The sequence below is a fragment of the Haplochromis burtoni genome, unplaced genomic scaffold (assembly GCF_018398535.1).
Source record: "Haplochromis burtoni strain Fernald_Lab_line unplaced genomic scaffold, NCSU_Asbu1 Contig_328, whole genome shotgun sequence".
Lineage (NCBI taxonomy): Eukaryota > Metazoa > Chordata > Actinopteri > Cichliformes > Cichlidae > Haplochromis > Haplochromis burtoni.
Window position 1 is genome coordinate 292,277 of NW_024582689.1, and position 18,583 is coordinate 310,859.

At 38.9% G+C, this 18,583-nt stretch overlaps 2 protein-coding genes across 5 annotated transcripts; one reads left to right on the top strand and one right to left on the bottom strand.

Annotated features, from left to right (window-relative positions):
- The first annotated feature begins 3,181 nt into the window (after positions 1 to 3,181).
- Positions 3,182 to 6,172, top strand: LOC102304017 (ecto-ADP-ribosyltransferase 4). Of its 4 annotated transcripts, XM_005942019.3 has the most exons (6): positions 3,182 to 3,301; positions 3,596 to 3,651; positions 3,923 to 3,986; positions 4,088 to 4,178; positions 4,266 to 4,984; positions 5,284 to 6,172. In XM_005942019.3, the coding sequence occupies exons 1-6, from the start codon at positions 3,240 to 3,242 to the stop codon at positions 5,360 to 5,362; spliced, it is 1,071 nt and encodes a 356-aa protein (XP_005942081.1). In that variant the 5' UTR covers positions 3,182 to 3,239; the 3' UTR covers positions 5,363 to 6,172. The 4 variants fall into 4 exon arrangements, with proteins under 4 accessions (XP_005942081.1, XP_014195472.1, XP_042084451.1 ...); XM_014339986.2 differs by lacking the exon at positions 3,596 to 3,651 and having other exon boundaries at positions 3,200 to 3,301; XM_042228517.1 differs by lacking the exon at positions 3,596 to 3,651 and having other exon boundaries at positions 3,205 to 3,301; positions 4,101 to 4,178.
- Positions 6,173 to 6,262: 90 nt separating this feature from the next.
- On the bottom strand, positions 6,263 to 12,887 carry tacr3l (tachykinin receptor 3-like). The gene is made up of 5 exons (XM_005942018.3): positions 12,450 to 12,887; positions 11,800 to 11,988; positions 11,470 to 11,620; positions 8,153 to 8,349; positions 6,263 to 8,077 (listed from the first exon to the last, which is right to left on the bottom strand). The coding sequence occupies exons 1-5, from the start codon at positions 12,797 to 12,799 to the stop codon at positions 7,879 to 7,881; spliced, it is 1,086 nt and encodes a 361-aa protein (XP_005942080.1). The 5' UTR covers positions 12,800 to 12,887; the 3' UTR covers positions 6,263 to 7,878.
- Between the last annotated feature and the right edge of the window lie 5,696 nt (positions 12,888 to 18,583).

The following is an 18,583-nucleotide window of genomic DNA, read 5'->3' on the forward strand; positions in this document are numbered from 1 at the left end:
TTGACTCCATGTCGTTTATCTGTTTAATTGATAAAGGCAATGAAGGAACTGCCCACACCTGCCCATGAAACAGCCTTTGAGTCATTGTCCAATTGCTTTTGGTCCCTTTAAAAATGTTAAGTAGGACAGTAGGACAAATATATGTGTATATATATATATATATACACATATATTTGTCCTACTGTCCTACTTAACATTTTTAAAGGGACCAAAAGCAATTGGACAATGACTCAAAGGCTGTTTCATGGGCAGGTGTGGGCAGTTCCTTCATTGCCTTTATCAATTAAACAGATAAACGACATGGAGTCAATTTGAGGTGTGGTGCTTGTATTTGGATGATTTTGCTGTGAACGGACAATATGTTGTCAAAAGAGTTCTCAGTGCAGGTGAAACAAGTCATCCTTAAGCTGTGAAAACAGAAAAAATCAAAGTTTATTATAATTTCTATGGTGATGAGAAACCCCTTCACAACAGCCAACCAAGTAAACAACACTCTCCAGGAGGTAGCCATATCGATATCCAAGTCTACCATAAAACGAAGACTGCATGAAAGTAAATAAAGGGTTCATCGCAAGGTGCAAGCCACTCATAAGCCTCAAAAATAGAAAGACAGTTTGGACTTTGCTAAAAAATAATAGTAATAATAAAAGAAAAAATCAACATCTATTAGAAGGATGGCAAGAAAAAAGTGTGGAGAAGGTGTGGAACAACTCATGATCCAAAGCATACCACATCATCTATAAAACACAGCAGAGGCAGTGTGATAGCTTGGGCGTGCATGGCTGCCAGCCGCACTGGGACACTAGTGTTTATTGACGATGTGACACTGGACAGAAGCAGGAGGAGGAGGTGTTCAGAGACAAGCTGTCTGGTCAAATCCAGCTAAATGCAGTTAAATTGGTTGGTCGGTGTTTCATAATACAGATGGACAATGACCCAAAACATATAGCCAAAGCAACCCAGGAGTTTATTCAAGCAAAGAAGTGGAATATTTTTGAAGATCCAAATCAGTCAGCTGATCTTAACACAGTCGAGCATTGGTGATGTCCATAATTTCAAGACTTCCGCTATCATTTCCAACAATGGGTTTTCAACTAAGTATTAGAAATAAACATTTTAATTACAGTTTTTAATTTGTCCAATTACTTTAAAATTCTTTAGTTCCTCACATTTTTATGCAATCTTTTTATTCACCCCACTGAATTGAAGCTGAAAGTCTGCACTTCAACTTGATCTAAGTTTTTTTAATTTAAAATTCATTGTGGTTATGCCATCCATCCATTCGCTACCGCTTTTCCTTTTCAGGGTCGCGGGGGGCGCTGGAGCCAATCCCAGCTGTCGTAGGGCGAGAGGCAGGGTACACCCTGGACAGGTCGCCAGTCTGTCACAGGGCTAACACACAAGGACAGACAACCATTCATACTCACATTCACACCTAGTGACAATTTGGATTTTCCAATTAACCTATCCCCACAAACTGCATGTCTTTGGACGGTGGGAGGAAGCCGGAGTACCCGGAGGGAACCCACGCAAACACGGGGAGAACATGCAAACTCCACACAGAAAGACCCCGGCCTGATGGTTGCATTGACCTCAGGACCTTCTTACTGTGCGGCAACAGTGCTAACCACTGTGCCACCATGCTGCCTTTAAAAAAAAGTTGTCTCTCTCCTAACTGCGTGTATTGCAGTGTTTTGCTGGAAACCATCGGCCCTGCCATTCATGTGGGTGTTACTTTGACATGTACCCCCTACTCCTGCGGATCATGTACTTTGATGGGAACAGCTATGGTCTCTATACCACAATGGACCGTCCTCTCCCTTTTCTTCTTCATCCTCTACACCACAGATTTGAGCCAATGCACAAAGACCTGCCATCTTCAGAGGTTTACTGATGACTCTGCGGTGGTTGGATGCATCGGTGAGGGTGATGAGATGCAGTAATAGAGTGTGGTTGACTCTTTTGTCACATGGTGCAAGCAGAATCATCTGCAGCTCAATTTGACAAAGACTAAAGAACTGATTGTGGACTTTAGGAAGACCAGGATACCTGTGACCCCTGTTTCAGTCCAGGGAGTCGATGTGGACGTTTGTAGGACTGTAAAAACCTTGGAGTATGCATAGATAATAAACTGGACTGGGTTAAAACACATCTGCACTTTACAGGAAGGGCCAGAGTCATCTCTATTTTCTTAGGCGGCTTAGGTCTTTTAACATCTGTCAGACAATGCTCAGGACTTTCTATGGGTCTGCTGTGGCCAGTGCCATCCTCTATGCTGTTGCATGCTGGGGCAGCAGCTTGAGGGATGCAGATTCCAACAGACTCAATAAACTGATCAGCAAGGCCAGTAATGTTGTGGAGATGGAGCTGGAATCTCTTAGGGTAGTGTCTAAGAGCAGGATGTTGTCCAAGATAATGAAAATGCTGGACAAAACCTTCCACCCACTCCATGACATGCTTGCTAGTCACAGGAGCACGTTCAGTGTGACACTGAGATTACAGAAAGGCACAACTGAATGACACAGGAAATCATTCCTATCTATGGCCATCTCTCTGTACAACTCCTCCATCAAATGCACTGTAAACACTGCAGTAGTTACACCCTTTTGCACATCCTCAACAGTGAAAATAACAAATAACAAGTTTTACAGTTTAGAGTAAAATTCCAATCATTTATATTTCACCTCTGTAATATTCTGGATATTGATAATTGGAGCTTTTTGTATATATTAGAGCTATTTCTTATATTTTGTAAACTTTGTAATATATTGTATTATTTAATTTAGTTCAGTCTGTTACTGTTGTTGTCTTGGAGCAACTGTAACCACATAATTTCCTTAGGGATTAATAAAGTAATCTGACACTAATTTCAGCAGAGTAATGCATCTTGCTACAAACTAAAAATGGTCCAGGAACCGTTTGAGGTTCACAATAATGAGTTTGAGGTGTTGACTCAAACTCATTTTTTTAGTCAACACCACAGTTGAGCATCTGTGGGATGTGCTGGAAAACAAGTCCTTCCATGGACATTCATGTCGAAATATATGCGAAATATATGAAACTATCTAATCTCTACGCCTGGTACTGCTTGAATCCACAGCACTCCCTCCTTCCTCTTACTCAAACTGAACAGTTTTGCAATACAAAATCCTGTCAGAGTGCTCTGCAAACCCAAGTTTTAGCATGCATGTTTTACTACAAAGCAAGGGAGGGCGTGAGTGGAAAGTAGGAAACAGAACATGATCTTGCTCAGCAGGAATTTACTCTTAACAAGCACCAGAGAACAGTGGAAAGTCATCAGGTATGTGTGCAGTAAAAAGTGTTTAGTTTAGTGCTTAATTTACCAGCTATATCATATGAAGAGTATCAAGTGATTACTTCACTAGTACTTTATAAGTTTATGTTAAGAAAAGTATTGTTACATTTCTTCCATGCTGATTGCTGACATGTCACAGTGAAATGTTTATAAGTGGGTAGATCATGATGCAAAGCAAAAGCATGTAGTGAGGTTAATGTGTTAAGTTACTGCTCAGTGTGGACAACAGTACTGTGAGCTCAGAACATATCACACTGTAACTTTAAGATGTCCAACTAGGGCTGCTGGAGTCTCCTGTTTACTTTGGATAAAGGCTGCACTGAAGAATTACAGAGGTATCTGGCCCAATCAGCTGTACTGAAATTATGTTAGAACACAAATAAATTATTGCTGGTTTAAAGGGGCAAAACTATGCAACCATTACTTGGTCTGTAAAGCAGTTTACAACAAACCTGAACAAGCTTAGAGGAACTGGGTAGCTTACTCAGGATAAATAACTGGACAACTGGTCCCCCAGTGCCTTTTTACTTCCTTCCACAGGAAAGACTAAGAAGTTCTATTGTATGACATCTTGATTCTTTGCTCCACACCCTGTGTTCCCTGCAGTACAGTACAGTACAATACAGCCTTTTTGTGAGTTGCTAACACAAGTTTACTCTTCTTGCTTCAGGTATGTGCTTTTCAATCTTTCCAACATTTAAAATTTTAAACTTGTTTCTGGACTGTGTAAAGTGTTAAAGAATTTTTTTCTGTCCACATTTGATCCTGCAGTGCTTTCTTTCAGAAGAAGAAGAGAACAAAAATGGGGTGCAGAAGTAAAGTGCTTCTTGCTGCAATAATTTTCATGCTTGTCTGCTATAAAGTAAGAATTGTGTTTAAAAAAATATTCGAAGGTTAGAAAAATTATACATTTAAAAATGTCTTTTTAAATGTGATATATCAATTAAAGGTGGCCGCAAAGGATACAAGATTACTGGATGTCCAAAAGACCACAGATGTTGTAGATGACCAGTACAAAGGATGTCGTGAAGAGGCCATGAAGAAGTTCATCGAGTCAGACGTGTTAAAAAAAGAACTAAGCAACAGTGAAGGATTTCAGAAAGCGTGGAATAAAAGTAACGAGTGTTCAAAGCAGATCCCTGGAGGAAGAAAAGAGCATACTGCTGCACTTTCAGTCTATCTTAAAGGAGACCAGCCTTTCATACTAACACTGAACAAAGCAATAGAGACAATGGGTGGAAATGTTAACATCTATAAAAAACGATTCCAATTCAAGTCTCTTCATTTCCTGCTGATGGACTCCATGAGGCTGCTGAAGCCAAAGGAGTGCAAGAACTTTTATGTTTTTCGAGATGGTCAAAACAAACCACAGAAAGGCTCCACAGTGAGATTTACAAGTTTCACTTTAGCTTATTCAAACTATGAAGAGCTAAAGAGACTTGAAGATGTCAATGAGAGTACTATTTTAAATCTCACTTCTTGCTTCTTTGTCAACCTGAAAGACTATGTGTGCGGTCAAGGACAGGATGAAATACTCTTATCTCCAGCAGAAGTTTTCACTGTGGAACAAGTGGAAACAAAAACTACATCGGATGGTGACGAATACCTTGAGATTGTTTTAAACCACTCAGGACTGAACAGCTCACACAACTGTTACATCTTTTCACGGTAAGATTCATATTCTCTCAATTAAAGTGAAATATTTTTCATATTAATTTCATAAATTTTGACCTTGGAACTGCAGTGTGGTGTTAAAGCTATAAATGTTTACCATTTAAAGCACATGAAAACATTTCGTATGTCCAGCTACTTAAAAAATGCATATGTATCTCAAATAAATTATAAATTTCAACATTTTCTGAATCCCAGAGGTTTTACAATCTCTAAATGTATCATGTTCGTGTTTTAGTAACTAAAAAAAAGATTTTACAGTAATCCCCCTCTCTGCTTTGTTTCCATGTCTTCAGGTCTCCTCCAGCTGCTGTCTCCACCCTGTGGCTTGTATCAGTGCTTGCGGCCTCATCTTTGTTTTCTTTAACTGCTTAGTAAGAACAGTTTCCTGAGTGTTATCATCTACAGTACTGCTTTGTTTATTCATTTTACAATTTGTTGGCACTTTATTTGGCAGATTGTAGTATCTATCAAATAAAGTTTTAAAGTAGGCTGCCAAAATATTATCAAATATTCTTTTCTGCTTGTCATATGTTATGAATTACAGACCCAATTCACATATATTATTTATGCATGTGTTTATTATTTCTTGTACTTGTGTACTTTAAAAGAATGAAAACAAATGAGAGATGGGAATTACTTGCAGCTGTTCCAGGCTAAATTGAGACTGAGTATTGTGGAGCTGTTTCCAGGATTTTTTTTATGGGCTGTCACGAGAGGACTAAAAACAAGGCAGAGTGGCACATAGAAAATCCAAATAATTGAGAAATTTAGTTTTTAGGTTCAGAAAATTGGTGTAGACCATGCTGGGTTAAATTTTCAGGCTCATGTGAAGCCACAGCCAATGTCACATGTAAATAACCTGTGAGTCTGACGGATGAACTGAATCTTTGAACCAACAAATAGAATTTAGAATCTTAGGTATCAGTTTTCTCTCTTTCTTTAATTAATCTGTGAACTCATCCATTTTTACATTTTTGTCAGTGAACATTTTCTAAGTTGAATATTGTTTACAACTTCCTTCAGTGTGTATATATCTGTAAATTACTAGCTCACAAGTTTTAGAATGCTTTTTTTAGTCGTTACAGTCAGCAATGCTCTCCCTCTCAAACTGCTTGTAAAGACACCACGCCTCAAGGATTCCTTCTGTTTCCCTATCAAATAAACAACATGCAAAAATCAAAAGGCTTTACAACAAATTTAATGTGATCACACAAACATTTTACCTACAATTAACGATTTTCTTTTGGTTTTGTTTTTACAAATATACACATTAAGTCCTACTTCCCCAAATTAAACACCATAATACGTCACTCGCCCAGTAGCCGGACAATAATTACTGTCTAAATGTAACACTCATCATTAGACTTCACATTAGTGACACACACAAACACACATTCACACTGTAAAGGCTAAATATGTCTTTTTTTTGTATTCATGTGTGAGTCAGCAGCAAAATATTTAAATATTATAATACATATTATTATTATTATTAACAATTTACTTACATTAATACCTACATACTGTTAGAACACCTATATACAGAAAAACCACACAGTTCACACGGCACATGCTTCCTGCAACTACATCAGCAAGCACTTGTGAATTAACATGTACAAACATGAAACACAGGTAACATCTGAACACCTCCAAAAACAGTGTCACTAAAACTGATTTAAAGACATTAAAGTCAGTAAAGCAACATTACTTTTGATGCTGAAGTTGATCAGAGCCACTGAGATCTACAATGATGTCAAATGTGTTAATGTAATCAAAACAAACAAGAGAAATTGAATTTTTTTTAGACCTTTTATAAAAAGTTCTCACTTTTTACCTCTGGGTACTCAGTAATGGAAATATTTAAAATTCTTTGTTAGGCATTTATGAGAAATTAAATGTAGTCACAGTTGTATGGTGTGATTTAGTGCCTTCCCCCACCCCCCAAAAAAGGAAAAAAAAACACCACATTTGTAATTTCTCACATGATCACATAATTCAATTTATACACATACGCCCACAACATTCATGTAGACAAAGCAACGAAAAATATGAAGTTTTGACATTTTATTAACAAAAATATATTCAGAAACATGTCATAATAAAAAAAAATGAAACTATTAAACATTTTAATGACTGGAAGGCAGTAATAGTAAAGCAAAACATTTCATAGTTATATTTATTCTAAAATTAGAATAATCCACAAGAGTCTTCATCAAAAAAATATATGTCTATGATGTATGCGTGTTCAGGATTATTGCACCATCGCTTCCTTTGTCAGCTGTCAGGCACAATAAATTGCCCAAATCAACAGCCAGGGCTTTACAACTACATACCTGTTTTTCTTTTTGTTGGTTTGTTTTTAACCACCAGCATAGAGGCTGTCATTCTTCTCGTTCTGCGCGCAATTTTAATCCTTCATAATAAGTAAGTAAAGATTATTTGTAGAGCACTTTTCACAGGCATTAAATTCACAAATCGATGTACAACAATTAAACAAAATTAATTACAAGAGAAGCATTTTAAAACAGAATCAAAATAAATAAAAACACACATAAAAAAAATTCATCAGAAGGCCTGATTAAATAAAAATGTTTTTCAATTTTGTTGTTTTTTTTTTCTTTTTAAAAAGACCTCACAGAGTCTGCTAAACAAAGCCAGAGTGTTAAACTGTTTCAGAGACCCTTGGTGCCACAGACTGAAAAGCTCTCTTCCCCCTGGTCTCTTTTCTTGTATGAGGGGCAACTAACAGACTTTGAGTTTGTGAGTGAAAAAAAAAAATCCACAGGAAAAAAAAATGAAGCAATCAGTTCAAAATAATGTAAATGAAATAAATAATCCACAAATAAATAATTCACATTGAGCTGGAGTGCGCTCATTGGATCAAAAATACCCTAACTATCTTTATTATTCAGCTCAGAGTTGGGTTTTGACCTGTTTCCACGAGTGCTCTTGTCTTTGCTCAGGATGCTGGTGCACACGCTGCTCTGGTGACACGGTCGAAGTCTTGTGCTTTGGAGCTCCAGCTCATCGTAGCTCGACACCCGGACAAAAGGACACCAGCGGAAAACCTGCTTGAAACCAGCTCGAAACCTGCAGCCAACGAAACGCTGACATGCAGTTATGCTCTGATTAGTGTTGGTGAGGTGATGACTGACTTGGACTCACCTGCTATTGAGGCAGCAGTAGATGATGGGATTGTACATGGTGGAGCTCATTGCAAGCCACAGCACTGACAGGTAAACCTGCTGGATGTACTTCCACTTGCTCAGACGCTTGTTGAGACCCGTCGCGATGAAGTAGACATGATACGGCAGCCAGCAGAGGGCGAAGGTAACCACTACAATAATCATCATCTTCACCACCTGCAGGACACAAGCCATCAGCAGGAGGGCAAATCAGTAGGCGGGCCCCTGCCCCCAGAAGACATTCTGACATTTCACAGGAAAGCGGAAAAGGAGAGGCACCAGTAATAAAATGAATGATGGCTTAATTCCGTTCAGCTGCTTCTATTTTTGGCTGCTGGTATTTTGCATGCTGGCTCGCTGCCACACTGTCGTGTCTCGCTGGGGCACTTGAAAAGAACAGAGCCTTCATTAGTGTCAGGAGTGACACGTGATTTTCCTGCTGTCAAAGTGCTGCAAACGGGTCTGTTTTACAGCACAGTGATTTTTGACAGACAGCCTTCTTCAGTGTGCAAAATGGCAAATGTAACATAAGTAACTGCGAGAAAATGTGCTGGTATAGCATAATAACACAAAATCCTTGTCTGGGGAATTATGAGATAAACTCAGATGTGGCATCTGAGACAATACAACATGGGAAAAAATAATCAGAAGTTTTGCAGCAGGCTGGTAGCATCACAAAAAAACTACAAAAAAAGTTTTAAAACAATATGTACAAATGACTATATATCATAATCCGAACCATGAGTAGAAACAGGAATAAATTATTCTTTCCAGCTTTAGTTTCTTAAAGGTACAGTAAAGGTGTCTTTAAATCACGGTGGTCTGGCAAATCTAAAGCAAATATTTGATTGCACAGGATTTTATTATATATGGGGATGTACCAGTGCAGTGAAGGATAGATGCATGAAAACTGGAGCTGAGAATATCTGATGTGCTGAAGGAAACCAAGACATCGAATCTTTTTAACAATAGTCTTTGCATAAATGATAGAACACTGACACAAGCCCTTCAACTGGAAAATTACCAGTTATTATTATTATTAATACCAAATGGTTCCAATTGGTATCAGTCAGTGAGGTTTTGATTAGGAGGAATTCCACTAGTGCTGAATGTATTTTTTTTATGTAAACTCTGTAGCTTGGGAACGCCTTGGGGAAGAGATTGAGACCATTTAAGTTGTATAACTCTAAAGATGTAAGCGTGCAGCAGAAACTCAAATGGATGTGGGTAAAGTGTTTTCTTTGTTTTCGTTCTGGTGTGTGTATGACCTCCTGCCTTGTTTGTGTATGTCTTGTCTTTTACCCCAGAATGGCTCTAATGAGAATGAAAATAAAGACTAAAGAAAGAAGTAAGCTGCTTTATTTGTCTTCCTCACTAGACAGTGAAACAAAAAAAAAATCTACATCTGAGTTGTCAGACCACAGAATATCTGAATAAAAATCTGATGTTGAGTTTGTAATTACCTATTAGCTGCTCACTGGGCTGAAACTGAGCTAAACAAAAAAGTGGAGGATGTACAACTGAATCTGAGCTGATAGATACAGAGAAACGCTGTTGGATGATTGATTTGTCACTATACTTTATACCTTTCACACTACATATAGTTTAAACCGTATCCAGCAAATCTTCATATTCAAAAGCTACATTTTTGCTACTTTAGATTAATTCAACTTTGTCACACTGAGCAATTATTCCGTATTCAAACTTCCATACTATCCATACCTGCATCCTAAACATCATTCTTAGCAGGAGAAATATCAAATTATGAGTGCAAACATTTCTCTAAATGCTACTTAAGCATGCAATGTCTGGCACCATGGTAGCTCAATGCACAGCGTAGGAAATAATGAGTTTATTGACCATTTTTATCTCTCTGTAATTATAATTTCGATTCATTGAGTCCAGGATGGCTGTCATGAGGAGAGGGAAAGGTCAGGGATGACGCACCAGTACCCAGGAGGTTTCAGGTAGGATGGAAGAGAGCGCACCGCAGAACGCATCAGCAAGTTACAGCACAATGCAAAGCTGTGGGGGGTTAAAAAGAAGCAGGCAGCGAATCATGAGCAGAAGTGCATCTGCAACAGCATGCTTTCTTATCTGATGCAGTGCCATGAAATATTCTTAAAAGACTCCTGCAAGCAACAGACTTTTTTTTAAAACTTTATAGAAGTATGTGGTTGTTTTGTTTTCTGTCCTCAGTTTGCAGGAAAAAAGTGCCAAATATGGCTAAAACCATATATGAGATCATTAAAATCAAGCTGAGAAACTGTTGCTGGGTCAAAGACAAACAAAACCACAGATTTATTCCTTTTAATTCCATCCAAAACACCCTTAATCAATGAATACTTCCAGTGTCTGACCCTTAGGGTCCCTCTTTGAATAATCCTACATGGAGCATTTATCAATGAACTGACTTTAATCCCAGGCCCATCTTGATAGACGCTCGTCATGACATCTGCAATGACCTTAATCCCTGCTCAACCCAGCGCTCACAGTAGCTGCTGGAAAGTACACTGTGCCGTCTGGCTGAGGAGTGAATCGATTGCCTCCGGATCCCATCCTCTGCTATCAGGATGTGGCCAGTTTCTTTACTTCTGTGTGATCAGGCTGTTTCGACGTGTTGTGTTTGCAAAGGTCAACATTAGTGCCCGGCAATAAAGAGATAGCTTGTGCCGGTGCATTTGTCCTGTATATGGTTTTCATATAAAAGCTGAACCTCTGCTGCGTCACATTTTACTGATCAAAGCTGGAGGCAGTCAGCAGACATGCTCGTATTTATTTTTTTTATATATTTCGTTGGATTGTTCATTGTGTTAGGATTTCCTTTAAACCTGCAGATGTGTCATCAAACATCTGCACTCTTATAGTTGTTGTGCACTAGCATATCATTGCTTCTCCGGGGATGTTTTAACACAGTATTAACTTAAAGCATTTCAACATTTCATTACTTGTTGTATCAAATTTAAGATGGAAAGACTTTGCATGTTGCATTTCAGTCACAGAGCTGGTAGTTTTCCTCTCTGGTTTAGGTAAGTGTTTTTTTAATATATACATTTTCTCAAATAGGAGAAATAACTGCCATTTTTCTTGGTTAGCTACAGTAAATGTAGAAGACCTAACATTTGTCTTTTCTGTAAAATGTGATATTTTTTCCTTCACGCAAAACTGTTTTTATTACAGCCATTTACAAGTTATGTTAAATTCAAGTTTGTTTTTCCCCATAAACATTTTACACTATTAATCAAAAGTAAATTGTTAAGGCAGAGGATGAATGCATTGGATGAGCACAGTGATTACCTTCCTTTTGGCCTGTAGCTGTCCTTGGTAGTTATCAGATGAATCTCCAGGGATCTCACCTCCCCATAGTGTCACCCCCACAATGGTATAGGTGATGCCCATCACCACTAAGGGCAGTATGTAGACCAGAACTGTAACTATGATATGATACCTGTGCAAATAATGAAGCAGATGCCAAGCTTTTAAAGGAAGCTGTCTGACGTTGCTTGACCAAAGCAGCTTTAGTGGGAGTGATAGCAAGCTAAGAGAAACAAGACAGCTCAAATCTGAATTGATAAGGATGGTTAAGTTTTCAGAGAAAAACAGAGGAGGGTGTCAGTGTGATCTCACATGAAGGAGTCTTCGGCCATGCGGGGCCAGGCCACGTAGCAGACGGTCCTTTGGGGCAGAGTTCGGATGGTGGAAAAGTAGCAGAGCGGGAAGGCCAGAACCACAGCCAAGCTCCAGATACAGACAATGACCCCCAGAGTGGCTTTAGCAGGCAGACGAGGCTTCATAGGGTGGATGATCGCCATGTACCTACAACCGAGAGCCCACAACTTAGTGAGTGAGTGAGCTCAGCTATGAGTTGATGCCCACAAGTGTGAGTTTCTCCATGGTAGGTGGGATGCAAACCCTGAAATGGCCGTTACTGTGGCAGAATACTATGATTTACCCAAGACCTCATTAGACCCAAAGACCCATTTTCAGGCATTTAAAGCCTGTAATTCATCAGCTGTAGTTTATTTTTAAAGTCAGATTAAAGATGGGAAAAACTGTAACAATTTTAAAATAAGTATTTTCAGACCAAATTCAGACAAAAAAATAAACGAAACAGTAAATAAAATAACACTGAACACCACTGTTCAGCTGCAATTTATGTACAGCGGGGGGGAATAATCTAACTAATCTAACCAAACTAAAAAAAAAAAAGTGTTCGTAAAAAGAGGTCACTGAAAGGGCTCTCGCGTCTCTCCAGCTTAATAATAACACGGCCGTACCTGTCGATGGCGATCGCGGTCATGGAGTAGATGCTGGCAAACACGGCGGTGACTGGAAAGAAGTTGTGGAACCTGCAGTACACCTGGCCGAAGTACCACTCTCCGTGAGCCGCGTAGATGAAGTTGATGAGCGTGTTGAAAGCGGCCATGGAAACGTCAGAGAAAGCCAAGTTCAGCAGGAAATAGTTGGTGACAGTCCTCATCCGCTTGTGCGCCAGAATAATCCAAACCACTATCAGGTTCCCGAAGACCGCCACGGCCAGTACTGTGCTGTAAGCCACCGACCACAGCGCGACGCGCCACGGAGGCTGCACGAACTGGTTGGTCAGACCTCTGGTTGTGTTTTCCATTCCTCAGGTGTGCTCGATCCGATCTGTTTCGCTCAGTCTGCTGCTGCCAGAGGTCTCTACAAAGATGCGCCACAGACGCGCGACGTGCTCAAAGGACATGTGACCGGTGAGGCAGAGAGAGTTCTCCACATGCGTCTGCCATCGTTCAACAAATCAAACAAACATATAAACTCTCTGATCGTAGTTTTCACATTTTAGTCTGCACAATTAAACAAGCACACAGATTTTTAATGAGAAATTGATACTTTATTCTGTTCTGTCTGTGTCTGTTATTAGAAACACACATTGTTTTTGGTTGAAGTCATGGACCTCTTTAAGCTAAATCACATAATTCAAAGGCAAATAAACAACTAATTTAATAAATAACTGGGTTGCTATTTGGTATAACTGTTATTGGCTACTTGCACTTCCGCAGTACCATCACATCCACATTACAAGCCTTTGGAATTTATCACATTCCTAATTTCATGTGGAAAAAGTGACAGACAATGAATCTGAAAGGCAAGGAAATGTTCTACATTCATAAATTACAGACTGCTAATCACACTGGTTTAAATGACGATTGAGATTTTACAGTTTTTGTTTGTTTTTACTTTTCAAATTTTGTTTGGCCCCAGAAATGCATTTGTATTATCTGTGGTTGATGGTATTGTATGTTGCTTATGTACATTTGGTTTAAATGTAATAAATATTTTGGATATCATGTTGACACCCTTTTGGTATCCTGCATCCAGGTTTTGAAAGTTCTTTCTATTGGTGGAGCATCGCTGGTGGATGAAGATCCAGCATTTCGATGAACTGTGTTGATGAAAGCTTATCTGCTTAAAGATGTTGGAGTATTCTTGGTCAAACGTGACAATAAATGTTAAAACAAGTATATTTTTTTGCTTTTTTTTTGCTAAAATTTTGGTCATAACTCCAGGAGAAATCAAATAAATTTCATTGTAAAACATAAAAAATGTTGCTGTAGCATTAGATCTGTCTGAAGCTTTAAATCAGCCTGAGGGTGATACTGTTAAATCCTTAATAACTGTTTCATCCAAAGCAAAGCTCGTGGTGTCAGGATTTTATGGGTTTGTCTGTATTATGTAAGAGGTTTAGCCAATGTGAGAGCCCAATAGGTTAGCCTGACTTAGTGGTTCATGTACAGAATCTTTTTGTAGAGAATAAAGCTCAGTAAAACCAGTAAGTGTCGAATATAGTCTCTTTAGGGTGCTACATACAGTATCTCACAAAAGTGAGTACACTCCTCACATTATTGTAAATATTTTGTTATATCTTTTCATGGGGCAACTTTGAAGATATGACACTTTGACACAATGTAAAGTAGTCAGTGTACAGCTTGTATAACAGTGTAAATTTCGTGTCACCTCAAAATAACTCAACATACAGCCATTAATGTCTAAACTGCTAGCAACAAAAGTGAGTACACCCCTAGGTGAAAATGTCCAAACTGTGCCCAAAGTGTCAACATTTTGTGTGGCAACCATTATTTTTCCAACACTGCCTTACATCTGTTGGAAATTGAGTTCACTGGAGCTTCACAGGGTGCCACTGGAATCCTCTTCCACTCCTCCATGATGATATCATGGAGCCGGTGGATGTTAGAGACCTTGCCCTCCTTCACCTTCCATTTGAGGATGCCCCACAGATGCTCAATAGGGTTTAAGTCTGGAGACATGCTTGGCCAGTCAAGTACCTTTACCTTCAGTTTATTTAGCAAGGCACTGGTCTTTTTAGAGGTGTGTTTGAGGTTGTTATCATGTTGGAATACTGTCCTGCGACCCAGTTTCTGAAGGGAGGGGATTGTGCTCTGCTTCAGTATGTCACCGTACATGTTGGCATTCATGGTTCCCTCAATTAACTGTAGCTCCCCAGTGCCAGCAGCAATCATGCAGCCCCAAACAATGGCATCCCTCTACCATGCTTGACTATAGACAAGAAATGCTTGTCTTTGTACTCCTCACATGCCACACACCCATAACATCATCTGAACCAAATAAGTTTGCCCTGGTCTCATCAGGCCACAGGTAATCCATGTCCTTAGTCTGCTTCTCTTCAGCAAACTGTTTGCAGGATTTCTTGTGCATTATCTTTAGAAGAGGCTTCCTTCTAGGATGACAGCCATGCAGACCAGTTTGATGTAGTGTGGCGCATGGTCTGAGCACTGACAGGCCGACCCTCCACACCTTCAACCTTTTCAGCAATGCTTGCAGCACCCCTACATCTATTTTTAAAAGACAACCTCTGGATATGACGCTGAGCATGTGCACTCAACTTCTTTGATTAACTATGGTGAGGTTTGTTCTGAGTGGAACCTGTCCTGTTAACCTGCGTTATGGTGTTGACTACTGTACTGCAGCTCAGTTTCAGGGTGTTGGCAATCTTCTTATAGCCTAGACCATCTTTATGTAGAGTAAAAAAAATTTCAGATCCTCTGAGAATTCTTTGCCATGATGTGCTGTGTTAAACTTCCAGTGACCAATATGAGAGAGTGTGAGAGCAATTACACCAAATACAACACACCTTCTCCCCATTTCCACCTCAGACCTTGTAATACTAACGAGTCACATGACACTAGAATCGAAAATGGCTAATCGGGCACAAATTGGACGTTTTCACCTAGGAGTGTACTCACTTTGGTTGCCAGCGGTTTAGGCAATGATGGCTGTATGTTGAGTTATTTAGAGGGGGCGGTGAATTTACACTGTTATACAAGCTGTACACTGACTACTTTACATTGTATTAAAGTGTCATATCTTTAATGTTGTCCCATGAAAAGATACAACAAAATATTTACAAAAATGTGACGGGTGTACTCATTTTTGTGAGTATTTCTTGTTCCAGATTAAGGTGAAATCCAATCTTTTTTGGATGTAGGACTAATTTATGAACACCTCTATAAAAGATCTATTTTCTGTCTCTGAGCTTCTTCATGACAGTAGATTAAAACAGCAATTGTTTTAATTTTACCTTGGTACATCGCAATGATTAAGGTCAAACTGTTATTAAACCCAAACGTTGCATTTGTTAATAAAAACTTACTTTGTGTACTAAAAGATTACTCATTCTCACAGGGTCTGACGTGATTTGCTTTTCATTGATCAAACTTCACACAGAGATCAGACACTTGACAAGAAGACACATCCATACCCCCCCCCACTGCCGCCCCCTACTAAATAACTGATGCCTGAATTATTCAAAGCAAAAAGAGGGTGAAAGTTTAGGTTACAGCTAATGATACTATCAGCTGTTACTAAATAGCTCCTGACCTTTTTAGTATGGGAGTAAGGGCGTGTTTACAACAATTTCGAACACTGACATTTTAAAGAGGGAGTGGCCCAGAAGAGGTGGCCTCTGGGTAATGAGTTCTTGCTGAGAGGAAACAGACTTTCTGACCTTCTTTTGGTCTTTTCACAGTGTGCACAGCTTAAAATGGCCCACAGCCTCTATTATAAAACCCAGCAGAGTGCAGCCTTTCAATAAATACATATTGAAAACAAGTGAATATGGAAACATCAAACAACCCACGTCACTGAAGAGCTCATAAAAGCAAGACTGCTCGAGGCGCTTTTTGAGGTAATTGCAGTCATACACAGCAGGAGAAAAACAAAACACTTACTGGGCATTAGAATTGTGACGCTGATGTCTGCGTGGCAACACATCAAATAACTGATTTGTTATTAACATTAGACAACCTCAAGTGAATAATGCAACACGCAGCACTGGCAGAGCACAAAGCAGGATTTTACAAACACAGATTTCAAGAGTCCTCTGGATACACTTGTCTTTTTTAATAGTTTATTCATGATTTTATTTAGCCAGAGTCAGTGAGACAATGTGGAGGACTAGAGGACAGTTGCAAGGAAAAAGGAGGAGTCATTTTTTGTTCAGTTAAAGATATTTTGAATGGTGTTCTTCTAAATTAGGTCATAGTTGGATATATACCGCATGTATTGTTTATAACATCTGAAAAGCACAAGTTAGAGAAGCATGTGCTTCTCACATGCTAGACAGCTTGAAACTGGATAGCACACTAACAATGTATGCCTGGTTAGCCTGAATCCTCAGAGTGCCATTTAGATACTTTACATTTGTTATTTAGCAGCAACAGTAAACTATCATTTATTAATTTTTTTTCAGTGTAAAGGTAACTGTGTCAAAACCAAAACGTAAAATATGATTTTCTTATTTTTATATATTCATATCAGCTGATATTATGAACAGGCTCAGTATTTAAAAAATGGTTTCAGTTCGCCCTCCCTCAATCATAAAATCATGCCAGAAATACAAAAGAGCAAAGAAGAGCCCTTAAGTAGTAAGAATGTACTACTCAAGGTCAAGGAAGCATTTCGAAATGCATAAGTGTATCCAGCTGACCTGGAGGTAAAATACAGCTGTCAAAACGAGGTATGAACAAACTGACCTTATTAAGTGAGACACAACATTATACTCACAAATCAAAACATTTAACAGCCAGAGGTGAAATAAACACCCCCCCCCTGCTGTCACACATGATGGTCTGGTCCTTTTGTTAGGCCTCAGTGTACTCCACCCTTGCCACGTCAGAAGCGCGAAACTAGTAACTGAAAGATTCAGCAACGTAGCGCGTGTAAACTACTGACAGGCCAACGTACAGGCCTCATTTAGCACCGCAGTATGTTAAAAAAGATTTAAAACATCTGTTATATAAGTTAGGTAACTACAAAGGTGACTGAGTATGGTAATGCTGTGTGAGAGGGTGAACCCAAGATCTGTGTTTGACTCTGTTAATTAATGGATGAATGTTTTGTTTTTTAACTTTATGCTAATATAGCTAACAATGAGTCGGGCAGCACATCCAAACCACACTATTCAGCCTAGTTTTTTGTCACTGTGAACAATGTTACCCATGTTCGTTGTTGAAAATACCCTAGTTTAGAAGAGAGTTTAATTATTTACTTTAAGTTAAGAGAAAAAACTTTTAGTGTTCTTGGAAAGTAATATTGTTAATTTTTATTCTGACCTCGTTCATCAGAGATTAACTTTTGCCCTTTGGACCAAATCTGAAGTGTCTCCTTTTTCAGAGACACTGACACAGCATGAATTTGGCCTATATCTCCTTTACTTTAAAACCGCAAACACACTGTACAACATTTGAAAAGCTTTTGCTTTAATATCTATGCATATCTACACAATGCCTGGTTTATTATCGTTGAAGCATTGTCAGCATGCACTTCACAGAGGCTAGAGCTCAAAGGACCTGCACCATACACAGGGTCCTAAAGGGCAAGGCCTCATTGGTAGCAACAAGAGCAACATTACTATTTATTCACTTAGCTGATTTAAATATACATTTTGTACTTCTGGCAACACTTCCAGCCATGTTTAGATCACTCCCATATTGACTTGCATTTGCTCATCTACATGTAAGGTGACTCTCCAGCTTTAGTTTTAGTTTGCGTCTCCACAAAATGTCATGTGATGGGACAGTTGCAGACACCAAAGTACAGGCTGTGTTTGCCAGATTTCACAGGAGTCAAGAGCAGGCTTTCAGCCCAGTGTTGAGAGTCTGACACTGGGGCTTAATTTAGTGTTTAAAACCCCAAGAAAGAATGAATACATCCAACTGGAAGTTTTTATTTATTGTATTCTGTGTTCAGTGTGATACACAGTTTTACCACAGAACATACCTTAATATGGTGTGTCTAATTCAGACATATAGATCTTCTTTCAGCCGTTTTCTTCTCAACAATACAGGTAGTTCTGCATATTTTATTTTATTTATTTATTTATTTGTTTGTT

Bases quoted from the DNA above. Each gene is read 5' to 3' on its own strand.
- tacr3l (XM_005942018.3), bottom strand. From the start codon at position 12,799: ATGGAAAACACAACCAGAGGTCTGACCAACCAGTTCGTGCAGCCTCCG. The intron at 11,621-11,799 runs GTGAGATCACAC...TTATTTGCACAG, and splicing joins ATGGCCGAAGACTCCTTCAT to GTATCATATCATAGTTACAG. The intron at 8,350-11,469 runs GTAATCACTGTG...TGTGTCCTGCAG, and splicing joins AGCTACAGGCCAAAAGGAAG to GTGGTGAAGATGATGATTAT.
- LOC102304017 (XM_005942019.3), top strand. From the start codon at position 3,240: ATGATCTTGCTCAGCAGGAATTTACTCTTAACAAGCACCAGAGAACAG. The intron at 3,987-4,087 runs GTATGTGCTTTT...TTGATCCTGCAG, and splicing joins GTTTACTCTTCTTGCTTCAG to TGCTTTCTTTCAGAAGAAGA. The intron at 4,985-5,283 runs GTAAGATTCATA...CCATGTCTTCAG, and splicing joins AACTGTTACATCTTTTCACG to GTCTCCTCCAGCTGCTGTCT.